This window comes from Monodelphis domestica, chromosome 2 (genome assembly GCF_027887165.1).
Source record: "Monodelphis domestica isolate mMonDom1 chromosome 2, mMonDom1.pri, whole genome shotgun sequence".
Lineage (NCBI taxonomy): Eukaryota > Metazoa > Chordata > Mammalia > Didelphimorphia > Didelphidae > Monodelphis > Monodelphis domestica.
Window position 1 is genome coordinate 483,078,274 of NC_077228.1, and position 27,791 is coordinate 483,106,064.

Below are 27,791 nucleotides of genomic sequence, written 5' to 3' on the forward strand. Positions count from 1 at the left end.
ACCTTCTGTCTTGGAATCAATACTGTGTGTTGTTTCTAAGGCAGAAGAGTGGTAAGGGCTAGGCAATGGGGATCAAGTGACTTGCCCAAGGTCACACAGCTGGGAAATGTCTGGGCAGATTTGAACCCAGGACCTCCCATCTCTAGGCTTGGCTCTCAATCCACTGAGCCACCCAGCTGCCCCCTAACCTGGACTACTTTGGGCAAGAATATATATCCCAGTTTTATGCTTTACTTTTATTATTAAAGCGTGTTTGAAAAGGGTTGTTTTTGTTGTCATATCTGATGAGGAGTCATGAGTGGTCTTGGTGGAAAAGTAGGAGACACCTTGTGTTTTGTGCTTTTGTTTTTGTTTTTATTTATTTTTAATGTTTTAACTTTTTTTTTTAACCCTTACCTTCCATCTTGGAATCAATACTGTGTATTGGTTCTAAGGCAGAAGAGTGGTAAGGGCTAGGCAATGGGGGTCAAGTGACTTGCCCAGGGTCACACAGCTGGGAAGTGTTTGAGGCCAGATTTGAACCTAGGACCTCCCATTCTCTAGGCCTGGCTCTCAATCCACTGAGCTACCCAGCTGCTCCCCTAAATGTTTTAATTTTTGAGTTCCAAGGTGTCCCTGCCCTCCCACCTTCTTCCCTATCTAGAGAAGGCATGCAATATACATGTGAAATCATACAAAATCTATTTCCCAAATAAAGCAAGAAAATTATACCTCATTTTGTACTCAAAGTTCATCAATTTTCTCTCTGGAAGTGGATGACATTTTTTCCATCATGAGTACTTTGGAATTGTCTTGGATGGTTGTATTAATCAGAGTAGCCAAGTCTTCCACAGTTGATCCTAATTACAACATTGCTGTTACCTATGCACAGTGATCTCCAGGTTCTTTTCACTGTACTTTGCATCCGTTCTGTTTTTTTTTTTTAAGTCTTGCCTAAGTTTTTCTTTGTCTCATCATTTCTTATAGTAATCCATCACACTTATATGCCTCAACTTGTTTGGCCATTCCCCAGTTGATGAACATCCCCACAATTTCCCATTCTTTGCCTCTGTAAAAAGAGCTGCTAGAAATATTTTTGTACTTATAGGATCTTACCCTTTTTCTTTGATGTCATTGGGATATAAACCTAGTAGTTATTACTACTTTGTCAAAGAGTATGCACAATTTTATATCCCTTCAGGCAGTTCTAGTTCCAAATTGTTCTCCAGAATGGTTAAACCAACCTATTACTTTGCCAATAGTTCATCAGTAGTGATTTAGAGTATTTTTATATTCATATTTTTATATCCTTTGACCAATTACAGAATAAGAGAATGATTCTTATTTATATAAAATTGACTAAGTTCTATACTCAGTACATATTTGAGAAATGGGGCCTTTACCAAAGAAACTTGTAAAAATTTTTGACAGTACTTCATTATCTGCGGTACCTTTTATCAAAATGTAGTTCCACCTTTTAATTTTAATTAGGTCTATTTTTGCTTTTGCTTTGTCTGAGATCATGATTTCCAACCCTGCCTCTTTTCTTAGTTTAGTTGAGCATATTAGATTCTAATACATTTTGTTATCCACTTCCATTTTGGGGTGAGCCCATCCCATTCACATTCACAGTTATAATTACAAACTTTTTCCCCTCAATCCCATTTTCTTCTCTCTTTTTTATCCTGTCCCTCCTCAAAATTATTTGTTTCTAAATACACCATCTTCCTTAATCTGTCTTCCTTTTTTTCATCCTACCTCCCTCTCCCTGCCTTCTCTTATCCTCTTTCCATTCTGTTTCCCATTTGAGTAATTACATTTCTATAATACAGTTGAGTGTATATAGGTCTTTCCTTTTTGAACCAGCTCTGGTGATAGTGAGGTTCAAGTATTACCTGCTACATCCCTTCATCCCCATTTCCCCCTTCACTATAAAAGCTCTTTCTTATGTGCTCCTTTTATGTGAGAAAATTTTCCCTTCCTTCTCCCAATGCATCTTTCCTTCCCCTTCATTTTCTTTTTAGATCCTTCTCAAGTCATATTCATGTCTTCTGTTTGTGTAAACTACTTTTAACTGTCCTAATAATGATAAAGCTCTTAGGAGATATATGATTTGTCTTCCCACACAGGAATTTAAACAGTTTAACTTTATTGAGACCCTTATGATTACTTTCATGTTTACCTTTTTAGACTTCTTATGAGTCTTCTGATTCTATGTCAGAGTTTTCTCTTCAACTCTAGTCTTTTCATCAGGGTATTTAAAAGTCGTTTATTTTATTAAATAGCCATTTTTCCCTTCCTGAATTGATTGCGTTCATTTTTGCTGGGCAAGTTATTCTTGGTTATAGTCCTAGCTCCTTTGTCCTCCAGATTATCATTTTCCAACCCCTGTACTTCTTTAACAATGAAATTGCTAAATTGTGTGTGATGCTATGTTTCCATAGTATTGGAATTATATCTGACTACTAAAAGTATTTTCTCTTTATCCTGAAAGTTCTGTAATTTGGCTATAATATTCCTGAGAGGTTTTTTTTTTTTTTAATAATGAGTCCCTTGGGGTTATCTTGGAACCTTGTTTTGCAGTTATTAGTTTAGTCAATTGATCACCATACAGTATTTCTATTACTATGTACAGTGTTCTAGTTATGCTTATTTCAGTTTGCATTAGTCCATATGTCTTTCATATAACTCATCCTTTTTATCATTTCTTATGGCAAAATAGTTTTCTTTCACAACCATATATCACAGCTTGTTCAGCCATTCCCCAATTGATGGACACTCCCTTATCTTCCAATTCTTTGCCACTACAAAAAGAACTGCTTAAAATTACTGTGCAAGTAGGTCCTTTTCCCCTATCTCTTATCTCTTTGGGATACAGACCCAGTAGTGGTTTTGCTGAGGCAAAGGATACACATAGTGTTAAGACCCTTTGGGCATGATTCCATATTGCTTTCCAGAATGGTTGTATCAGTTCACAGTTGCACCAACAGTACCAATAGTAATGTCACAATTTTCCCACATCATCTCCAACATTTATCATTTTCATTTTTTATTAGCCACTCTAATAGGGGTGAGCTGGTATCTCAGAATTGTTTTAACTTGCATTTCTTTAAACAACAGTGATTTGGAACATTTCCTCATGTGTAGATAGTTTAATTTCTTCATGTGAGAATTGCCTGTTCATATACTTTGGAAAGATAATCTTATAAATTTGGCTTAGTCCTCTATATAGTTTAGAAATGAGGTATTTTGTCAGAGATACTTGTTTAAAAATTTCCCCCCAATTTGTTATTTTCCTTCTAATCTTTGTTGTATTGATTTTGTTTGTACAAAAACTTTATTAGATGTAATCTATAATTATTTCATTTTTCATAATGTTTTATTTCTTGTTTATGACCAAAGTCTGATAGATAAACTTTTTCATGTTCTACTAATTTGTTGATGGTATCACCCTTTATTTCTAGATAAAGTATTTCTTTATCTTGGTATTTACCTACTTTCTATCATATTGTTTCCCAGTATTCCTATAAGTTTTTGTTAAATACTGAGTTCTTCCTCCAAAAGCTTGGATCTTTGGGTTTATTAAACATTAAGTTATTGTGGTAATACTGTGTGATTTCCTAACCTATTCAGTTTATCCACTACTGTATTTCTTAGCCAGTACCAGATTGTTTTAATGATTTATAATGTGAAGGGTTAAAATCTGAGTAGGAGTTTGACAAATGCTAGGAGAGCAGGTTGAGAAAACCAAACACTTAGTTTATTCTGAGGAGAAGTTCGGATAGGAAATAGAAGGAAGGAAGGTGAGATTATCACTCTAATATATTATAACTATGCCTAAAATCCAAATCCTATACTAAAAATTCTAAGAAACCCTAACTCTAATTGCCTTCAAGGGCAGGGTCTTTGCCTGCCAAAACAGGCCTATCTCACTTACACAGTTCCTATCTGGAAATATATTCCCTAACTAACTACCTATGCTAATCAATGAACATTAATCTCCTACACACTCCATAAATCTGGTTTCCTAATCCCAACTGTCAAGTTGTCCAACTGTCACCTGGCTGAGACAAAGACAGACAACTTTCTGCTCCCTCGAGATATGGAGAAAAAGAGCCCTTTCTCTTAACTCTTTCTTATATATACTTGGCCTCTTAAAGAGACAAGGGGAGAGATTGGCTAGGCCTCCTTTCATTTTTTTCCCCCATTAATTCTCTTGATATTCTTGACCTTTTGTTCTTCCAAATGAATTTTGTTATTATATTTTCTAGTTCTAGAAAATAATTTTTGAATAGTTTGGTATGACTCTGAATAGGTAAATTAATTTAGGGAGTATTCTAATTTTTATTATGTTCTCTCTCAGTCTACCCCATGAGCAATTAATATTTTCTCAAGTGTTTGGGTCTGACTTTATTTGTATGAAAAATGTTTTGAAGTTTTGTTCATTTTAGCAAGAATACTCCAACGTATTTGGTATTGTCTACAGTTATTTTAAATGGAATTTTTTTCCTATCTCTTACTCTTCTTGAACTTTGTTATTGGTAAATAGAAATATTGAATTTTGTGAGTTTATTTTGTATCATATGACTGCTAGAGTTGTTCGTTGTTTCTCTTAGTTTTTTTGGTTCATTCTCTGGATTCTCTGTATGATAGTTTTATTTCTTAATTGCCTATTTTAATTCCTTCAATTTCTTTTTCTGCTTTTATTGCTATAGCTAATGTTCTAGCATAACGTTAAATACTAATGGTAATAATCAGCATCCTTGCTTCACACCCACATCTTATTGGGAAGGATTCTAGTTTATCCCCATTACAAATAATGCTTGCTAATGGATTTTGATAGATGCCCTTCATTCACTTTAAGGAAAGCTCTTTTTATTAAGATGTTTCTTATATTTGTATAAAAAATGGGTGTTGTATTTTGTCAGGTTTTTTCTGCATCTATTGAAGTAATCATATGGTTTCTGTTGGTTTTGTTATTTGTTGGTTGGTCAATTATGCTGAAAACTTTCCTAATAATGAATCATCCCTGCATACCTGGTATAAAACCCACCTGGTCATGGTATGATACTTGTGATATAATGCTATAATCTCCTTTTTAGTGTTTTATTTAAATTTTGGCATTAATATTCATTAGGGAGATTGGTCTATAGTTTTCTTTCTGTTTTAGCACTTCCTGTGATAGGTATCAATACTATATTTGTGTGATAAGAAGAATTCCTCCACTTTTTTTCCAAATAGTTTATGAGGTATTGAAGTTAATTGTTCTTTGAATGTTTGGTAAAATTCTCTTAAGAATCTACTAGCCCTGGCACATTTTTTAAATGGAGTTCTTTGATGATTTGTTCAGTTTCCTTTTCAGTGTTGGTAGTTTCTCTTTTGTTAATTTGGGGAATTTATGTTTTTGTAAATATTCATCTGTTTCACAAATTGTCAGATTTACTGATATATCATTGGGCAAAGTGACTCCCAATAATTGCTTTAATTTCTTTTTCATTGGCTGTGATTTCACTTTTTAAATTTTTTTTAAACCCTTTCCTTCCATCTTGGAATCAATACTGTGTATTGGTTCGAAGGCAGAAGAGTGGTAAGGGCTAGGCAATGGGGGTCAAGTGACTTGCCCAGGGTCACACAGCTGGGAAGTGTTTGAGGCCAGATTTGAACCTAGGACCTCCCATTCTCTAGGCCTGGCTCTCAATCCACTGAGCTACCCAGCTGCCTCCGACTTTTTTGGAGATGGAACATAACAAGAGATATGATTGACAGACTGGGAGTCTGGGGTGGATATCAGTTGACATGGCGGAGATTCAATTCTGAACCTTGCTGGGTGAACAGCTTTAAAGCTGATATCCTTCCCAGAAGATCCCTCTCCAACATTCTGACTCCCAGTCTGTCAGTCATGTCTCTTGCCATGTTTCATCTCCACTCTGTATTAACCTCTTATAAATTTTATTTTGAGTCTTTGATTGTAGCTGTTTTCACGATATTGTCTTCTGAGTTTATGTCTTGGCCTTCTCTGCTATACAGATTTTTATTGTAAAATCTTTTTTTTGTCATTTATTCATTTTCTAGTTTCTTTTAACTAGAATTTAACATAAATTCATCTCTTGAATTTATGTTAAAGTTGGACTCTACTCAACTGGGGTATGGGTAGGCACAAGCTTTTGGTGCTTCCAGGATGGGATGATGTGGGTAGATTTGTGGTCATTGCTCTCCTGATCTCTATTCTGTTCTTTATTCAGGAACTGAACTGTGCACGGGAATAATTGCCAATCAGTGCTGACTATTCCCAGTTTTGTCAGTAAAAAGTCTCCTTATCTCTTTCTGATCAGTTTTCCAACTGCCTTCTCTTCTCTGGGCTGAGAGCTATTAAGAGCTGCTACTAATTTGGATTATGAACAGGTTTACACCTTGATGTCACAGATTTCTCCTGCCAACTTCCTAAATTTTTGTAGATGAGGAAATGTCTAATCTTGACATTTTGTTGACTGCTGCTCCAAAATTTGATTTGAGTCATTATTTTAAAGTTGCATGAGGGAAATGTTGAGAGAGTTTGGCTGTTTTGCTACTTATCTGCCATCTTATCAACAAACAATTATCCTAAAAGGATCTTATATTCCCTACATATTTTTGAAATGATGTGATTCCTTATTGCCTATCACTTGCGAAAAGCCTGTGTATATATTCCTTGCATTGATGATGCCTTTATTTATAGATGAATATGTCAATAAATGGTATAAAATTTAGATAAAGCATTAATTAAAATAATTACATTAAATGCACAGCTATCATTCTAGGCACTGTGCTAATAAGCACTAGAAATACAAATACTAAGAGACAGTCCCTGAATTCAAGGAACTTACTTTCCAATAGGGAAATCATATAATAATATAATCATATAAAATGGAACTAAATCATTTGGAGGAACAAAAGATCAAGAATACCAAGAGAAATAATGAAAAAATGTGAAAGATGGGGGCCTATCAGTACCAGATCTTAAAACTGTACTATAAAGCAATGGTCATCAAAACAATATGGTACTGGCTAAGACTCAGAAGGGAGGATCAATGGAATAGACTTAGGCTAAATGCCCTCAGCAAGATAGTGTACAATAAACCTAAAGATCCCAGCTTTGGGAGCAAAAACCCACTATTTGATTAAAATAAAAACTTCTGGGAAAATTGGAAAACAGTATGAGAAAGATTAGGTTTAAATCAACATCTCACACCCATAACCAACATAAATTCAAAATGGGTAAATGACTTAAATATAAAGAAGGAAACTATAAGTAAATTAGTTGAATATAGAAAAGTATACCTGTCATCTGTGGGAAAGGAAAGAATTTCCAGGCAAGAGATAGAGAATATAGCAAAATGTAAAATGAATAGTTTTAATTATAAAGGGTTTGTACAAAGCCTATGCAACCAAAATTAGAAGGGAAGCAATAAATTGGGGAAATCTTTACAACAAAAACTTCTGACAAAGGTCTAATTACTCAAATATATAAGAAATTAAATCAATTGTACAAAAAATCAAGCCATTCCACAATTAATAAATGGGCAAGGGACATGAGTAGGCAATTTTCAGATAAAGAAATCAAAATTATCAATAAGCACATGAAAAAGTGTCCTAAATCTCTTATAATTAGGAAAATGCAAATCAAAATGGTTCTGAGGTACCACCTCATAACTAGCAGGTTGGCTAATATGACAGCAAAAGAAAGTAATAAATGTTGGAGTGGATGTGGAAAAATTGGGACACTAATGTGTTGCTGGTGGAGTCATGAATTGATCTAGCCATTCTGGAAGGCAATTTGGAACTATGCCCAAAGGGCTTTAAAAGACTGCCTGCCCTTATGGTATCTTATCTGTTGGTGATGGAATACTATTGTGCTCAAAGGAATAATGAACTGGAGGAATTCCATGAGAACTGGAAGACCTCCAGGAATTGATGCAGCGCGAAAGGAGCAGAACCAGAAGAACATTGTACAAAGAGAAAGAGACGGATACACTATGGCACAATTGAATGTAATGGATTTCTCTACTAGCAGCAATGTAATCCACATCTAGAGAAAGAACTGTGGGAGTAAAAACACAGATGAAAAACAACTGCTTGGTCACATAGGTAGATGGGGACATGATTGGGGATATAGACTCTAAACAATCACCCTAGTGCAATATTAATAGTATGGAAATAGGTCTTGATCAACGATACATATAAGACCCAGTGGAATTGCTCTTTGGCTACAGGACAGGGGAGGGAGGAGAGGAGGGAAAGAATGTGAATCATGGAAAAGTATTCTTAATTAAATTTTAAAGAAATAAGATAAAATGGAGCTAAAGGATGAAAAAGAGAAAGTGAAGAAGTAGAGTCAGGAGGTTAGAAATGAACATGACTAGTATAGGTATTCCCTTAAATGGAGATTCTGGGGAGGAGCTCACTAAACTAAGTAGGCTAAAAGCTAAGGATAACTATGGATAGAATCCATCTCTTCTGCATGAGAAAGCTTCTAGAAAAAAGGTGGCAAAGTAGTTCAGAGTTAGGAGTCCAGCCAGGTTAGAAGTGAACATTGCTGATATTACTTAATAATTTACTCTTGATTGCCTTTTTTTTTACTTTTGGTGGAGGGAAGGGGTAAATGAGGTTCAGATCTCTTTTCTCATAGTTTAAATATTCAGATGCCTTACTTATCAGTCTCTTGACATCCTCACAAACTGTTTCCTCCACCACAGATTTTCTTTATATATACTTGGTCTAATCCATCTACTTTAATGGAGAAAAGTTAGTTGTAATTCTGTCTCTGTTGTCTTCAGTGCAATTTCTACCTCCTCTTTAAACATATCCAGGACCATGAGTGATGGTTCCACTCTCCTTGATGGTTGCTTTAATGATTTTCACCAATCACATTTGTCATTTGTAGACTTCATTCCATTTCCATCCTTGAATGCCCTTGAGATGGCTTAGCTTAGTTGAATATCTTGCAAAACTTTGTTTAAACTAGTTTTACCTTTTATTGCCTCTCTGCTTTATATGATGTGCAATTTCATCAGTTTGACTAATTCCCAGTGTGAAAACTATTCCGTGATTAACAACTCATCTATGATTTGTGGTCTGATAGAATTGCCTGTGGCACTGAAAAGTTAAATGATTTATCTCTGGCCTTTGGATATATTTGTATGTGTCTGTGTGTACATGTACACAGATGAATAGACCCTAGGAGACAGAGAGGCAGGACTTGGGATCAAGTCTTCTGGGTCCCAAACTGTGTCCTCCCATCCCTAACCCAGGCTACTTCTTTGTAAGAATGAAAGTCACACCTTTTAGCCTAGTTTCAAAATATCAGAAAATGGTTGCTTGTATACACTCTTTATCAGATTGTTTACCTTCTCAGGGAGGAGATTGGGAGGATTTTGAAACCCAAAATTTTAAGTTAAGAATTTTTATATGTGGTTGGGAGGGAGGGGATAAAATACTATTTTTTTTAAATACTAAAATGTGATTATCAGCATGATGCTCCTTTTAAGTATTTGTTGAGGAACTAATTCACCAATAGCTGTTAACTGAATAGCCAAAAGATTTCCTTTATTGATTACATGTACATGAGAGAGACCCACCTCAATCAATCTCAAGTCTGGTCAGGACAGGACGAATCTCTCCATAAGAGGTATAAAGCAAAACTTTTTATAATCTTGTGGAAAGAGAATCAAAGGATAGAAGATGCAAAATCAAACAATGCAAAATCAAAAAATGTGTAGTGAGAGAAGTGGGGCATAGATGTTTGGGAGAATGACTGAGGCTTAATAACCTTCTCCAGAATGTTCAGAAAGAGGTAAAATATTAACAAATGATGTCAAAAATTACATTAGTGAGTAGTACAAGCCTTTTATTTTTCTACCTAGAAAGAAGCAAGATTTCTCTTCAGGTCTTTAGGTTAAGTGATACTGATCTAGCCATAGATTTTACAGTAATGTCAAATTTCCTAGAAGCATAACAATAACAACAAGCCTAGGGTCCTGTTTCCACATAAATCATTATCATTTTTAAAAAGACATCAATAAATATTTAATAATCATTTTCTAATATTTGCAATCATGTTCTCCATCCTTCCCACATCTCCCCAAGACAGCAGGTAATATGATACAGGTTGTACATGTATTCTCAAACAATACATATTTCCATGTTCAGCATGTGAAAGAAGACATATAATTTACACTAAAGAAAAACTCATGGAGGAAATAAAGTGAAGAATGGCATGCTTCAATCTTTGTTCAGACTATCAGTTCCTTCTGTGGCAGTGGACAGAGTTGCCCTGGATCCTTGCATTGCTGATAATAGTTCATTCATTCACAGTCAATTATCATACATTATTGCCATTACTGTGTACAACATTCTCTTGGTTCTGCCCACTTCAGTAGGTACCATGAGGGGCAGAAAAGGAAAGTGTACAAATTGTTTGATAGATTCTAGGATAAGCTAAATGATTGAATTCCTTTTTATGAAAGGGCTGCAATTTATTTGTAAATTGACTATTTGGAACTTTAAAATAGTTTTACATAGAAACATTATTCCAATTCTGATCGTGTTCAATCCAGTGTTAACGCCAACATTGTGCCAATAGTGCCTGAGGTGAATAGGGTAGGTTGTAGTTAGACTCAGTTACCCTGGGTGGGCTCTGTGACTCAGCATTGGGCAAGAACTCATATGGCCAGAGAAGAACTCTAGGGGGCAGTAAGTGAATTAAGTAGAAGTTCAGAACATGAGAGCAGTTCTAATTGATGTTGAAACCAAATACTTTGCCTAACTAGTAAGAACACCATATGATTCAGCCACTTTGATTATGTTTTACCTTTTTTTTTTAACCCTTATCTTCTGCCTTAGAATCAATACTATGTATTGGTTCCAAAGCAAGAGTAGCAAGGACTAGGCAATGGGGGGTAAGTGAATTTTCCAAAGTCACACAGCTAGAAAGTGTCTGAGGTCAAATTTGAACCCAGGACCTCCCATCTCTAGGCCTGACTCTCTATCCACTGAGCTACCCAACTGCCCTCTTTATGTTTTACTTTTTGAGGAAATGTGATTTAATGTGCCATACCTAAGTGAACAGGGTATGACTGAAAGCAAAATGAGCTTTCCATCAACAGTGACCATTCTCATAACTCCTCTTGGTCCTCATGATGAAAGATACCCAGTCAGGGCCCATTGATATAGAGTAGGCAGTGGTAGAGAACTCAAGCCTCTAATGAAAAGGTGGCAATTAAATCAGACAGTTTACTAAAATAAACAAACTCCTCAGCCAGGTACTTAAAAGCCCTTTACAATCTAGCTGCAATGTATCTTTCCAGATTTGTTTCATATTAATCAATCAACAAGCACTTATTGAGGGCTTACTATGTGCCAGGCACTAGAGATATAAAGAAAAAGCAAACATAACACCTGCCTTCAAGAAATGTATATTCTGATGGGGGAGGCAGCATCTACTACACAGAGAAGGTAGAAGGTAATCTTAGAAGGGAAGGCACTAGCAGCTCTAAGGTAATGGTGCTATCACTCCCCTTCATGCAATTTATGCTCCAACCAAATTCTTCCTAGCTTTAACTAAACATATCATCCCTTCCCTAAACTGTTGTAGTCAATATAGAAAAACAGTGCAGTAGATTGGAAACAACCAATTGCAGGAGTCAGAAGTTAACATTCTGTCATTTGGTGTTTACTGTTTGTGGGACCTTGAGCAACTCAATTAAATTTCCTGGACCTCAGTTTCCTCATCTGTAAAATGTGTGGGTTGGGCAAAATGGCATTTGAATTGACTTTCAGATTTAGAACTAAGAGCCTATGATCCTCATCTCTTCCTTTGAAAACCCCTAGCTTCCTCCAAAGTTTAAAGTCTGTTGTGATCTCTTTTGATAATAAACCTTCTCTGATCCCCTTAATTATCGCTACTCTCTCCCTCTTGAAATTATTTTATATTCATTTGTTTTTGTGTATCCTTCCTGCCAACAGAATATACGTTCTTTGAGGACAAGCACTATTTTTTGGCTTTATATCCCCAATTGTAGCATGGTGCCTAGTAAGAACTGAATGGATGCTTATTGAATTCAACTTTTATCAACTCAGGGACTTCTAGTTTGGGAAATTTCTCTGTCCTCTACAGTCTTCTGTTTATGTTTAGCATGCCTTTCCCTAAGACTCTTCATTGCTACTATGCCCAACCTTGCTCCCTAACAAATGTGTACATTCTGATTAGGAAAAGTTTTTAACTTTATAAGCAATACACCTACTTGGTGAAGTTCAACCAGTACTTACAGTTGTTTTTGAGACCAGAAAGTTGTTGAGATTTAAACAGTGCTTCTTTCTCATTCAGATGTACTTCTGAAAAGAAGTATTGTGTCCAGCATGGAAGGCACACTCCCTTTCTCCTAATAGTAGTCCTTGCCTTGGTCAGACCTTGTCTCTTAAACTTGGAGTTTCATGTTTTAAAAATGATGTTGGCAGGGGGCAGCTGGGTAGCTCAGTGGATTGAGAGCCAGGCCTGGAGACGGGAGGTCCTAGGTTCAAATCTGGCCTCAGACACATTCCAGCTGTGTGACCCTGGGCAAGTCACTTGACCCCCATTGCCTAGCCCTTACCACTCTTCTGCATTGGAGCCAATACACAGTATTGATTCCAAGGTGGAAGGTAAGGGTTTCAAAAATAAAAAAAATGATGTTGGCAGAATATGAGCAGGAGAATGAGAACACTAAAGATCATGCCATGTGTGGATCAGTTAAGGAACAAAGGGAGGTCAATCTTTAAGAAAAATAGACTTAGGGAGTATATATTATCTTCAAGTAATTGAAAAGCTGCCACATGAAAGGAGGATTCTATACTTGCCCAGCTTGACTTCATTGGGGAAAAAAAATGGTAAATGCATATTATTGAAGTAAATGTTTCCAAACAGCAGAAGGCAATGTATTCCTTGGATTTCACTGTACCTGATTCATTTGGATACTAATAACTTATGGACATTTTCTAAATTTAAAACCTAAGAAATAAAAGATAAAGTTATACATGGAATTTTCTTCTAGAGCAGTGTTGGTGAAGTATTGGCATGCATGCTGGGGCTAGCACAGAGGAGATGCTCTGTTCCCTGTTTTCCCAGTGCTGGAGGAAAATTTTTTACATGCCCCACCCCTCTGTCTAGTTGTCCAAAATGAGCACTTCCTCCTTCTACTCTATGGCATATTGCAGGGGACTCACAGGCAGCTTGAAGTTGTGGTTTGGGCATGCAAACTTAAAAACAGGGGGCTCACAGGCAGCTTGAAGTTGTGGTTTGAGCATGCAAACTTAAAAACCTTTACCAATGATGTTCTAGAGACTTAAGAGAAAAAGGAATAGAAGTTCATTTTCCTGAGCTTATTATTCTATGATGAAAATTTATCTTTTCTCATAAAGATAGAATGATTAGACAAACTCATAATTCAAATGTATATTAATACCTTGACCCTTACTACTAATAATCACTAATCATTAATTCTCTACTTTTCCTATAGGTACGGATAGCTGCTAAGTTCATCACTCATGCTCCCCCAGGAGAATTTAATGAAGTGTTTAATGGTGAGTAATTAAACATAAGATGGTTAAATTGTTTAATGATTGCTTAATTAGAGAAGAATGTAATGACTTGACTTTGTATGTTTCTCTTTATCATTACAAGTCATTAACTTTAAATCCTCTAAGTCAAAATATTTTATAACCCTTACTACCCATATACCAGGATTCTATATCATCTTTCCTACTACCCTAATCTCTAAAATAGTGATTGAATGAGAACCAGAACTCGGGCTAAAATCAGATATTAACAAGGATCAGAAAGAAATAATTGGTCTCAAAACATGAAACTCAAAATATGGACCCAAACTGTAAACAGTATAAATTATGTAATACAAAAGCATATGCCTTTGCACTAATTCATTATCTGATCATTTCTTGAGATCCAAATATAATAATAAAACAAACCAGCCTGTGTTGTTATAAATTCCAGCATTTTCTGTGCACTTTGACTATAATTAAGTTCCAGTGCTTAGTCCAACACAGCTCCTTCAGTATTCTGGATTGAATAATATTAGAATGCCAAAATGTAACCAGTAAAAAAATTAGTAAGCATGTCAGCAGTTCATTAATACTGAATGAATCAACTTAGTCTATCAAAGCAGAATTAGGATCCATGACTATTTGCTGATTATAGTAAGGGGAAAAGGGGCATGGAACAGTATATATTTATTTCTCCAAGTTCTCTTCATCATTTCCACATGTAAATTTAAAATAACTAATTGCAAAACTAGAAAATGCTACTTAGCCTTTGACTTTAATTCATTTTAATCCTTAATCTTTTGAAACAAACTTTCTTTAGTCCCCTTTTTGATAGCTCAGTTATACCTAATTTGTTAGAATATCATAAAGATAAATGAGTCCAAAATAATAGTCCAGAGATTATCAGCTTTCCTGTGGCATGAGTGCTGGTTTTTATTGACATGCTAGATTCTTAATTCCTACATCTTAAGAACTTTTAAGCCTCTGGGTTTATAATCAGTCCCTCTGTCTCATTTAAGAGTCCAGGAACAACCAAGATCATCATCCACAAATACCTTCCTCAACATACCCAAAGGAAAGTAAGCTGAATTGGAGCACACCTATTTAAAAGACTGCTGACCCCTGCATAGAAAAATATTGAGCAATATTATTGCCATTAATCTATGCCTAGTATTTTCAGAAGATCTTGTTTTTTTCATCTAGGTGACTGTATCATGATCTTCTAAGATGCGAGGACCAAGAACAATATAACATGCTGGCAAAGTAATTCTAGTATTAATGTCTTTGGTTGTAAAATCCTTTGAGAGAAGCCTTTGCTGGTTTTTATTTACACAATACTTTCTATGTAAGTAATAAGCACAGAGTCTAAAACACAGTGTGGGATAGTAGATCAAGGACGTGGTTCAAATCTTGCTTCTGACCCATCCTGGCTGTGTGACCCTTCGTAAGTCAGTTAAACTCAGTGCTTTAGTCAACTTTTTAAAACTGTTAAGTTACAAATAAGGTGCTTACCTACATAAAATTACAAATCCAGTGTCTATGCCTATCCCCATGCTTAAAATTTTCTTATATTTGTTCATATCTGGTCACATATCTGTATAAATAACCTTTTTTATGCTTAACAAACTAACTTAGACATCACTAAAAATTCAGGATATTTGTCATTTGCTCAACCCTTTTAATATTTCCCCCCCAGATGTCCGGTTACTGCTTAACAATGACAATCTTCTCAGGGAAGGGGCAGCTCAGTAAGTACTTTTCAAAACCTACCTTAGTCTATCACCTTAATGTTAAATACATTATTTGTAGAGAACTAGATCTCTGGGAAACTAAAATTACACAAAATAAAGCAGATTTTCAGCATCTGTCTGCCACTAAACAGTATGGGGAGGGTGGTGAGGGTGAGAATATTTACTAAAAACTTAATAAGCACCACCCTTTTTTTCTCATTTACATTAGTAAATAATAAATATTTACTAAGTACTTACTATGGGCCAAGCACAGGGCTAAAGAGAGAGTAGTTAATTTCCATCTGGTGAATTATTGTGTACTATATTTAGTTTAAGTGTAAATTTTTTATTATATTACTAGTTTAGAAAAAATTGGATGTTACTCCTCAATCTAGAAGAATTTTAAAGTTTCCTAAAGAACCTCCCCCAAAGTTCCTGACTACTAAATCTAGAACTTTTAGTGTACTTGTAACACATAGACCAAGTGATGGCAAACCTTTTAGAGACCCAAACCGTAACCCTCACTCCAAGTGTGAGCCACCCCCTTACCCCAGACAGAGGAGGAAGGAAGTGCTTCTTTTGTGCAGAGGAACTGGTGATGGGATAAATGGTCTCAGGTTCACATGGAGAGGGGGAGGGGAGCAGCCCCCTCTGGTATGCTCCAGCACAAGTGCCATAGGTTTACCAGCACAGACATAGACTATCAAAAACATTTTAGATAATTGTCCTTCAGCAATTCCTGTTAAAAATTGTTCATTTACTTAAGAGTTTATAAAGACCTTGCAAAGAGTCACTAAAGATATCATCATCAAGACACACTACAACTCAGGCACAGAACACAATGACCTCAAACTTTAGCACCTAAGTTTGATTTCATAAAATTGCAGAGTTGAAATAAGCCTTAGAGAACCTTTCACACAGTGCAAAAAATCTTTTACAACATCCCTGTTAATGGAATAATCCACCCCCAACCTTCATCTTCATTTATTGAAATTTGTCGATCCTTATTTCAAATAAAAAAGCTTTTGCTATTACATTATATACAAACTAGAGAATAAAATTATAATGTGCTTTAACTTTAATTAGTAGTAACATTACCTTACATGTGTTTTTTAATCTGAGAACTGTTGCCATGTAAAGTTATCTTCAGTCATAGAGATATGTCACAAAATAATTTTTTAGTATTTGAAAACATCTATTATGTTCTCTGTCCTCTTTGTGATCTCTTTACCAGGCTAAAATTTTACTTTGTTTGACCTTTCCTCCTGAAACATTCTTAGAGATTCTTTACCATCCTTATAGTATTCTTCTGGTTGGGCTCCCTATTTTCACTCCTACTTCTTAAGTATCTACTAGAATTGTATATGTTGCAGATGTGGTCTAGTTAGTACCGAGTACAGCAAAAGTATTACTTCTGTTCTGGAAACTTTCTAGTAGAATAGCCTTGATATACAGCTATTTTGGCAGCTATGTGTTTTAAGAGACAAGTGCTGAATCTGTTTCTTGCCAACTCTTGAGCCCAGCTCTGTCTACAGTGTCACAATAACTGCTTCTTAGCTCACAGGGTGTTTTTCAAATATCTGCTCTTATAATTGGTCCTATACAAAGTAAATTTTAGGGCCCAAGTAAAAATTTTACATTTTTCCTATTGAATTTTATTCTCTTCCTACTCATTAGAAATCCTTTAAAATCTTGATTCAGTAATTCATTGTTGTCCCTTTCAGCTTTGTGTCTTTTGTACATTTGATAAGCTCAGAAAACTCTTTTCTTTCCTTTATATCCAATTAGTTCATTGTGAAATCCTGTTGTCTCTATAACACCTCTAACATCATATTCTCCTTACCTCCTACCTGAACTAAAATAATTTCATAATTTCTCTCTCTACCTTCAGTCTCTCTCTCCAACCCATCTTTCACAGAACTGCCAAAATAATTTTCCTAAGGGACAACTCTGATCATGCCATTCCAGTATTGAAAAGTCCTCAGTGACTCCTTAGTGCTCCTACTTGAGGCACTCCATTGTATGGTTTCAGTTTACTTTCCAGTTTTATTTTTCATGTTACTTTTCTTTCCACCCTCTACATTCTAGCCAAACTAGCCTTCTTGTTCTTCCTTTCCATCCTATGTTAAAGTGTAGGACTATGATCCTCCCTGACTGCTAAAAGTGCAGTTTCTCCCTGCATCACCAGGTGGTGCTCAAAGCTGCTCCAGTTCCTTTCACCCACTCACAAAGGCTTAGCCCAACTTTTAGATTCTCCCACTTCCGGGTTCTCTTTTGAGAGTGTTGAAAGTACAAAGATTAACATATATGAGCTTCTTGAGAATAAGGATCGTTTTGTTTTCCTTTTTTGAATCCCCTGATCCTCGCACTGTATCTTCCCTATTGTAGCTACTTCATAGATATTTGTCACTTAATAACTTGTTTTATATCAAAATGCTCCATTCATTAAGCTTCTTATTTCCTTCCCAACTTCATGCTACCCAAAAGATTATATGTTTACATTATAGATCTAAAGTTCATTTACTGAATGAAGTTTAAAAATTGCATTAAAATTCCTCAGTGGCTGGTAACCTGCTCCAATAAAAATCTGAAATCCCAACTCTTCAGTGGTTGTAATAGTTCCTATTTCTGATAGACCCCTCAAACTCTTTGCAGGAGAATGTTATCAGGCAACTCTCTCATACAGAGAAAATAGAAGTTTACTACTCAGTGGAGAGCATTCCATAAATTCACAAACAAATCTGTTATGTACTCCCTCTTCATCTCTGTCTTTCAAAATCCTTCTCTTCAGCATTCAACTCAACTTCATCAATAAAATCTACCCCGGTACCCCCTGTGGAAAGTGTTGGGGAGATTGCCCTTTTTACACTGTTTGTCTGTGAACATGTAGCATCCCTACAAAGTAATACAGTCTCCTAAGGGGCATAAACTGTCCTTTTTAATTTTTTTATTTCTAATACTTCACACAGTGCTTAAGTTTATTAGGTATTTGATGTGATTTGAACTAAGCTGAATTGATTATACCTTTTATTTTTTCCAAGTCATTTGATATGCCTCTAGAGATTACAATCTTCCAGGTTATTTTGAATATTAGTATTTTGAATATTAGTATCCGCTTCTTTTGAAAAGCCATTTAAATAGTTGTAAATCTTTCCAGTCATTCTATCATCTAATGCAAACATCTCCATTTTATCTATAAATAAGTTTGTGTGTTGTTAGATGCCTCGCTGAAATCAAAATACAACTTGTTTCATTTCCTTGATCTATCAGTTTGTTAATCCAGTTAAAATGGAGAAGGAAATTAATTTGGCATGACTTATTTTTAGTGAACCTATACTGGTTTGCTTTTTCTAAGTTTTCAAAAACTATATTTTTTCCTCCCAATTACACTGGCCTATACATAGAACCAGATTTCTCTGACTCCAGCCCTGAATTTCTCCAGACTGTTTGCAAGGTTACACACAGAAAAAGGAAATGGTGGAGGAAGTTTCAGGGAGATATCATGATAGCTACTTTAGCCCCTTGCCTCTCCTTCCCTAATTCTAGGACCAAACTCCACAGTAGGCAACAAGTTAATATGACTTTGGCCACAGAACTGCACTATCAACTTTAATTCAACAAGAGAGGACAACTAGGTGGCTCAGTAGCTAGTGTGAGGAAGACTTAAATTCAAGTCCAGACTCAGACCATCATTAGTTTTGTGACTCTGGGCAAATAGCTTAACCATTTACCTCAGTTTCTTTATCTGTCAAATGAACTAAAGAAGGAAATCACAAACCACTCTAGTATCTTTGCCCAGGAAACCTTAAATGGAGTTGGAAACAACAACAACAATGGTCAAAAAACTGCCCACAGTAACTACAGACCTAGTTTGATCTATCTCCCCACCACAACTAGACATGTTAGTTAATCACTATGAACAATTGAGCCCTAGATCTTAGCCAAGACATTTTATATGGAGATGTCTTTTGTTGTTTTAAGGCTTAAAACTCCTGGATTATCTTTAGCTAGAGCCCAGCTGGTCTCTATATATTGGGAGCTCTACTTAGGCAGTGCTGGACCTGGAAGTCAGGAAGACCTGGGTTTAAATCCTGCCTCAGACATTTACTCATTTCATCTTCAAACTGGGACCAATAATAGCACCTATCTCACAGACTTGATAAAAAAGGTTATGTCTGGCTGTTATGATTGTCTAAGCCACATCTTGAGAGTCATCCTTTCTACATGAGCCTCTTGAAGCCTGAGGAGTATTTTGGGGAAAGTCCAAAGGGGTTCAAGATTTCCCTGAAATGAAACTTGCTAGATTGATGCTTGATGCTTCAGCAAGCGTTTTATTGGCAGTGGGATCAGGGGAAGAGGTAGGAATCTTGAGGTTGAAGCCTAGGGTATAGCTGGCAACCTCAAGGAACTAAACTACAAAGACAAAAATAGTCAAAGTTACATGATCATATTCACAGGGAGAGAGGTTACTGTCATGGGTGATGCTAAGCCATCTGTCTCTTTGGGGGAATGATCTCTCTCATGGATCGTATACCCATTCTGGCTGCAGGGAGCCAAGCCACCTGCAAGAATATGCTTTGTTTGCAGTAAGGCTAAAGATAGCTGAGTCTCTCTCAGGAAGGTACAACCCATGTCAAGAATTATTCCTTTTTGCAATATAGGAAGAACTGAAAAAAGGGTACATATATATATGCTAATCTTGTTTGACATGCAGAGATTGCAGTTTCAGAAATTCCTATAGGTATACACCAGGGACATGTAGTTACTTAACAGAGTTAGAGGTCTAGGCATTCTGAAATTTTCATATCACAAGCTATCCATTGGCTATAGTGTCCACTCAGTATTAGTGGGGTGGGGGTTTGATTTGAAAGAAGTAGTTTGCCACATCCCAAGAAAAGGTTAGCTTTTATAACAACCTCACTTAAGACCTTCAAGACAGAACAGGCTCAAGGTCTGTAATAAATACCTCAACTATCTGTTATTCCTGTACGTTTCCTTAATTCACTCTTTGGTCCTGAAGGTACGACACAAGACAGCTACTTGGTCACTGGTTTGCTTCCAAATTTGGCAGTGAAGCCATTTCCATAGTACATAGATTACTACCTAGGACCACAACTACGGTAACCAGGATTAAGAAGATTCCACATGGTGCTCCCCAGTTCCATGAGAATGGTTGACTGATGACTCCAGAGAAACTTAGGATTTTAGTTTCCTCTGTAATTGTGACCTATCCCTAGCAGTTGTTCCTCCCAGAGCTCCATATTTGGGGCTAGTACTTCCCAGGTCTAATCACTCCACATGGAGCACAAGGAGTTTATCATTTTGCAGGCTCTTACCTTGATCTTCTATGTAATTCTTGTCCAAGGCCATGTAATTCTTGAAAACCATAGTCCCCATGATTTGTTGGTCCTCAACCAGTAGACATAAAGCAACAAATATTTGATTCATTTGTATAACCATTCCTTGTGCTTTGACCAATTGGGCTTTGTGCAGGGTCTTGACAGCCCCGGAGGGCACTAGTGCCTATAGCTCCCATGATCATACTGCCTAGGATAAAGTTGACTGAGTACCAGGAATCCACACCTGACACAGGTGGGGGCAGAATGGGGTTCCTTCAGAAAGAAGCCAATAGTGCCAGGATTTGACTATAGTGTAGTAGGTGACATGAAAGGGAGGGGAGATGCTGCTGACAGGATCAAGTAAATATGTCTGGTTTGCCCAGATGGTGGTAGATATCTCAGCATAGTACCCAAAATAGATATCAGGAGAGCAATGACTTGCTCTCTTCATATACTTGAGGACCATCTAGATGTTACCAAGTAGAGTAGATGGTACTTTGAAAGCTGTCCAGCAGTCTGAGGACCCAGGCTTGCTCCGTCTAGATGTGACAATCCAGTGGAGTAATGAAGATGAGAAGCACAATGAGCTCAGTCCCACATGCATAGGCATCGCACAGTGTTCTACCATAGCATGGAGGTTCGTTTATTATATAGGCTGGTGATTACATACTTCTTTGGCACACAATCAGTTTTGTACATTATGTTTCTATAGTACTTAACAACAGATGTGTAGCCTAAGGAGATAGTCAATGAAACATTGTTGCTGTAGATGAATGACATAGACAGAGTAATCTAGAGGTTAGTTCTTCTGACCTAGGAGAATCGTTGTTACTTTTGTTCAGCTTTCACAATCAATCACAATTATATAGGAGATGGGTAACAAAACATTTCATAGCTAGGTACCTGGTTAGGAGGTAATTTAATGACAAACCAGATTTGGGGTTTTCCTCAATTTATAAGTTCTGTTTTTCTTGTGTTGTGCACCTGGCAATGTTGCCTGGTTTCTATCCATATACAGAATTCAATGGAGTGTGTCTTGAAGGTGATTGATGTTCTTGGCTTGCCTGGCTTGTAATGGGAGTAAATGTAAAGAGAGAGGTCACAGAGGGGGATCAATGGGGACCCCATTTTTCCAGAAAGTCACTTTGCAACTCTGGAACTCATGTGTGACCATGTCAGACAGCAGGACTTGATGGCTTCTCACAATGGTATTGATCAGGTATGGTATGAGAATGCAACCTATGTTTAGGTGTTACAGAAAGGCCTTTCCCTTTGGTATACCAAGCTTTTATAGGTCCTGCTAAGAGAGAAGGACCAACTCGTCATGCTGTTTTCTATAGTGGGACCCTGGAAGCCAGCCCAGCAGCTGGTAAGATTAGCTGCCTTATGGAGCCTCTTGGCCAATGAAATGTGGATAATGCCAAAATAGGATCAGCTGTGTTTTGGAGGTGACGACTAGTGTTGCTAGTACCAGTCAGCTGCAGCTCAGGCTTTGATACAACTCATTCTAGGATCTGGAGCCTGAGTGTGGTATCTGTTGTCCACCCACAAGCTGCTCTTGTCAGCTAGTTGCCCACATTGGCAGTGTACTATGGGTTTATAGTGATAGGGGTCCAGATGCAGAAGCAGGGGACCCTGTCAGAGAAAGCAAGAGACAGGAAACAAAGAAATGAGGTACTTCAATAGTCTCGGGCCACCCTGAATATGAGTTTCCTGTGCCAGAGCCTAACAGACTCAAAAGACAATGCATATTTCAAATGACACAGCAATATGACTTGTCAGAACACTGTCTGTTTAGTTGCTATAGAGCTATGGTATAGAATTTCTGCCATATTACTTCCTTCCAAAATGTGGAAGAGCATATCATAGGCATTTCTAGGGGTAGAGTAGTGAAGGATCTTGAGAGTCCATGTGGTGCTACCTTCTGTTTTTCAAGTTACTAGAGGGATTGATTCTAGTAAAATCTAGAAGAAATAACATAATAAAAATAAGGCACAGATAATGAGAAAGAATCCAATTTTCAAATATGGTTTTAAAAACATTTCAAAATTATCTTAAATAATTTCACAGAAGGGGTGAACTAATAACATGGAAAACAGTTGTTGTTTTAAAAACTTGGTCAGTGGTTCTGGCTTATTAAGCCAAGAATCTTCCCAAAACCCCATAGTTCTTGCAACATGCAGAGACCTAGTGTTTTTGGGCTTGTAGAACTGGGCTAAGTAAGAATACAACAAAGGAGAAGGCAGAGGGGTGGATGGTAACAGTGAAAAGGGCAAAGTGCCACAGTAATTAACCAGAATAAGCTATGAGGGTCAATCAAACAAAATACATTTTTAAATTAATGAGAAATCAGTGCTTCTCTCCCCCACCCATATCATCTGGCTTGTTAGTATGGCCTGTCAGCAGTTGTTTGGTTTCAAGTGGAACAATTTCTGTGGGGTCCTATATGAGTATGGAATTGCATTCAGTCAACCAATATATATGTACAGCCACTGTGTCAGGCAAAGCTCTAACATTTGAGGAGTTATTTGTATTTTGTTGGCAATTTTAGGGGAGAAGAGAGAGAAATAATAAATTTTGAACATAAGACTCAATCCATTTTTTTTTTGAGGTTGTAATGTACAAATTTAATGTTAGTCTTAGTTGCATGTAACTCAGCTGGAGCCAGACTATTTATTGTCAGGCTGTGCTCCTATAGTAAGTATACCTTGTTGAGACACATTTTTAGATGTATTTAAACTGTATGTTCAAAAATAGTATTTGAACATAACCTGGGTAGCACCATTTTTTAAAATCAATTTCTGTTCCTGTAGCTTTAAACAATGTTGATGTTCATTCCTCTTTCACCTTTTTTTGATGAAATTTATCACAAAGTATTCTTGAAGGCAGCTGTGTTTGAGGCCCCTTTTGTATTTTTTTTCCTTTATACTATAGACCATTTCTGCTTACTGTTTAGGGTTAGTGAAATTAAATTATTCATGTAGAAACCCTAAAATTTGCTGAGCTTAGAAGCCATACTAACAGGTTTAGGTGTGAGACAGACACCCGAGAACAGGGGTCCCCAAACTATGGCCCACAGGCCATATGCAGCCCCCTGAGGCCATGTATCTGGCCCCCACCGCACTTCTAGAAGGGGCACCTCTTTCATTGGTGGTCAGTGAGAGGATCACTGTATGTGACAGCGCCTCAAAGCACAGGGTCACTCATATGCAGTACTACTTCCAATGACATAATTCTTTGCTTGGTGGCTTGTTCTGAGAGTAACTGAAGGAGAAAGAGGTGAACATGCCACACAAAGGATTATGTGGCTGCACAGTGGAAGAAGTCAGCATGGTGAGTGGCGATTTGGGGGAGGGGATTCCGCAATGTGCATACTGCTGCCCAGTATAGTGGTGGTGGTGATGGGCCTGTGCAAGGTGTGACAAGCCATTATATAGCCAGCGCTGCAGCCTCTGCTATCCCAGACAGAGGTATACAGATTTGTTCATAGTTTTGTTTTGTTTTTTATAGTCCGGCCCTCCAACGGTCTGAGGGGCAGTGAACTGGTCCCCTGTGTAAAAAGTTTGGGGACCCCTACCCTAGAAGGTGCTAGATGTGGTCTTTGGGTCTTTTATCATTTGGTAAATAATAATGTATATGGAATAATCACTTTTTTGTTTGATTTTTTGCCTACTTAAAAGGTTTGGAATTTTTGATGTTTTGGGCAGTAATTGGTTTCTGTGGGGGGAAAATAAAGACTTTTTTAAAGAAGAGATGAGGTAGAAATATCTTCTTGGAAAAATTTATTGCCTTAAGTTTCTTCTGACTGACTTTAGGAAATAGAAATTTCTGAGGGGTGTAGGAGTAGGAATGGGAACAAAAAGAGCAATTCTTGACGACTGAATTCTGAAAAAGGACTGGTGTTTGCCAGTAAACAGTTCAGAGCATAAGTGTTATTTCTATCAATTGATCTGATTTTGTTACCACCATTTACAGTGGTTACTAGATAGCCAAGAGAATTAGGACAGATTGAATTCCATAAATCAACTAAGCAAATAGACAGCATGCTTTCTCCCCAAAGGATACCTTTTAAATTGTATTCGTTTGATTGGTGATTGTAGTTTATTCTGCTTAATTAGTGTGGTAACTTGCCCTTTTCACTGTTATCATCCACCTCTCTGTGCTTCTGTTGAGATGGGAGTGATGAAAGATGGGTCTGCCCCAAGAATGAAAACTCTAACTTTTCTGTCTCTGACAGACACTATAGTTTTATTGGGTGTAGTAGTTAAATTTAGAATGGCTAGAGGGATAGAAGAAAAACTAAACTTGCTGGGGGGGAATGTTGCTGGAGGGAGGGGGGTAAAAGAGCACTGCGCTGCTGGAATTCAGGTTTCTAGATTTTTGTTGAGTGTTGTATAATTAGGATCTATCTGCTCCCCAGGACTCCAAATCATCCCTAGCATCCCACTTTTGTTCTCACGCTTTAGAGATAAAGTTTTGTTTGGCTCTGCCCCTTTCTCTTTTCAGGCATATGAGGTTGGTAAAGTTTTCTTTACTTAGGCTTTTACTTTTGTCCTTTTATTCTACTTCAAGTGATTATTAATAAATCTTATAAAATATAATACTTGGAGTTATTGAATATAATTTTAATCTTACAGTGTCTAGGGATTCTCTCCTCCATCCTTGGGAATTCTCTGCCTTTCCTCAGATGATTCTTCCCCTGGGTGATCCAGGCCAAAAATTAGAGAAGGGGCAAGATCTTTAGGTAGAGGTATACTTTAAGGGCTGACACATCATGGCGTGAATTTTCTAGGGCACAAAAAGGGAAAGAGGGTATGTGCAAGGCTTGGGGGATTTCCTCTAATCATAAAGATCTTCCCTTAATTGCAAAGGTCCCCAATGCACATGTGTGGTATTCCTTCCCATGTCCTATTTGTCAACCTTGAAGGTTGCTTGGGTGTCCTCCCCTCTCAGCCTTACTAGCTCTTATCTGCTGGGAGGAAGTCATATATCTGTCAACCTTCCAGATAGTCCCTGTCGTTCCCTCCCCCTTTCAGGCTTGGAATGTCAGGCAAACTCTTATTAGCAAGGAGAAAGACACAGGAGGAAAGCACAGGGTTAGAATCTACACTTCTAAATGGCAATATCTGCTAACTAGTAAAAAAAAGCTAGGATCTCAAGGCACCATTTAGAGAGGATTTCAAAACATTATTTAAAGCACCATTTCTCATTCTTTCCATCACACAGTCCCATCATTCTCCCCTCCTTATATCTAGGGATATAGGCCAAAGTTCTCTTCTTTTAGAACTTCTTCAAGCTGAAGTGGGGCATAGAAGTGTCCTTCATTGAGGTTGGGAAAGGATTGAGGGACTTGATCCAGGGAGTATAGAGCAGCCAGAGATGATAATCGAATGGCTATCATCATCTGAAAGTTAACAGAATGTAAGCAAAAAGAAATAAAATAGTAGATTCAGGAGACAGGGACCAAAAATCAGGAAGAGGATATATAAAGGAATCCAATAAAGAAATCCAGAGGTGGCGCAGATAGAAAGTAAACAGGAGCTCCATAAGGGTCCAGAACTGCCATTCAATCTGTTTCTCTGGCACTTCCCCAATTTATAAAGGTTGCTCACAAGAAGTGTGAGAACCTGCAGGCAACTTGGACTTTAGGGATTACTTCTCCACCCTTTCTGATGGACAGGCAAATTAATGAATGTCTGACTTCCCTTTTTACTTAACCTTGCTCTTGCTAGAGAAACTCCTTTGTCACCAATCCCTCTTTTTGTCTCTACTTCTGGTAGAAGAGTAGTTAAGGCAAAATATCGGGCCAGTTGAGGTGGATTTTGGGCTTGAGTGTCACTTTTTCCTTTCAGCTTGTAAACAGAAGAAATTAGTATACAGATACAGTAATACAGTAGTAGTCAACATCATTAGCTAACATTAGGCTTCTTTGCAATTTAGTAGCCCATCCCCAATGTCAACAAATTCCATCTGAGATGTCTCACATAGTTATTTGGACTCCAAAAACCTTTTCTCTGACAGTCAGGGATAGGTCTCCTTAATAGATTTGCTTCTTGGTTCCATATTGCTTGTGTAGATTCTTTAGATGGTCCTGCTAAAATCTTTTATAAAGCAAATCTCAATAGAGATAAGTACAACTTTTCAAATATCATTAAACTACCAGGAACTCACCATGCACTTAAAATTCAGAAACTTTAGGTTTTTACATATCCCATTAGAATCATTTACATTTAACATGCAGGATTATTTAACTTGTTGCTTTCTCAAAATTTTTCATTTAATTCCCTTTTTCTTTATCGGGGACCTAATTCTACATATTAATGAATACATAAGTATCAACACTTTTTTGCAAATAAATTTCTCCACTCCCAGGTTCAGTAATTCCACAAAATGAAGTACTCTAATTTAAAACAAAAATTGGGGGTGGGGCGTAGATATACTTAAGTAATTAGTTCCCAATTTTATACAGAAAAGTGTATATCTATTGAGTTGCCTATAGTAAAACATATTTGGTTGTTAACCACATTCAGATTTCATGGATCTTTACATGATTAATGTTAACAGATAGTTCAGTTATCAGTTCACTTTGTTGTTTGTGAATGTCTGCACATTAGATTGAAAACAGTCAAATCTTATAATTTTGCATTATGCTCCTCTCTTCCACTAGTCATTCACTCCAATTATAAAAATGTTATAGGGGGAAAGCAGGGACAGAATTATAACAACAATGGTCCTTTTAGGCATAAGCCTCAAAGATATGGAGTAATTAACTGCTTGACTTCAGGTAAGAGTCAGAATTATCAGTCGGTCATAAAGTAATAATCCCAATTCACAGCCAGACTCAAGAATAATTAGGTGGGAAACGTTCCTATTAAAAAAATGGTAGAAATGGGGATACTGAGTCACAAAGAGATCCTACCCTAAGATGGGCAGAGAATTGTCCCCTTGACCTCTGCCAGATAAAGATCTCTACCTGTGACAGTTCAGAATCACATTCCTTCTGAGCAACTCTTTGATTTTTGTCTTGAATTGATTTATCAATGACCCATCAGATAACAATACCTGAATTCAAAACTCAGTATAATATTAGTTGCATTCCCAAAAGCTTTTCCCTCAAATGGCAAATCTCACTACTCATAATTTAGAACTGAAAATGTTCTAGGATTCACATACA

General features: G+C 37.0%; 1 protein-coding gene across 1 annotated transcript in view; it reads left to right on the forward strand.

Annotated features, from left to right (window-relative positions):
* The window catches only part of CAPZA1 (capping actin protein of muscle Z-line subunit alpha 1), a 64,211-nt gene that overhangs the window by 17,540 nt on the left and 18,880 nt on the right, over positions 1 to 27,791 (forward strand). The window contains exons 2-3 of the mRNA XM_001372931.5: positions 13,509 to 13,572; positions 15,245 to 15,296. Of these exons, the coding sequence (XP_001372968.4) occupies positions 13,509 to 13,572; positions 15,245 to 15,296 (116 nt within the window). The remainder of the gene's footprint in view (positions 1 to 13,508; positions 13,573 to 15,244; positions 15,297 to 27,791) is intronic.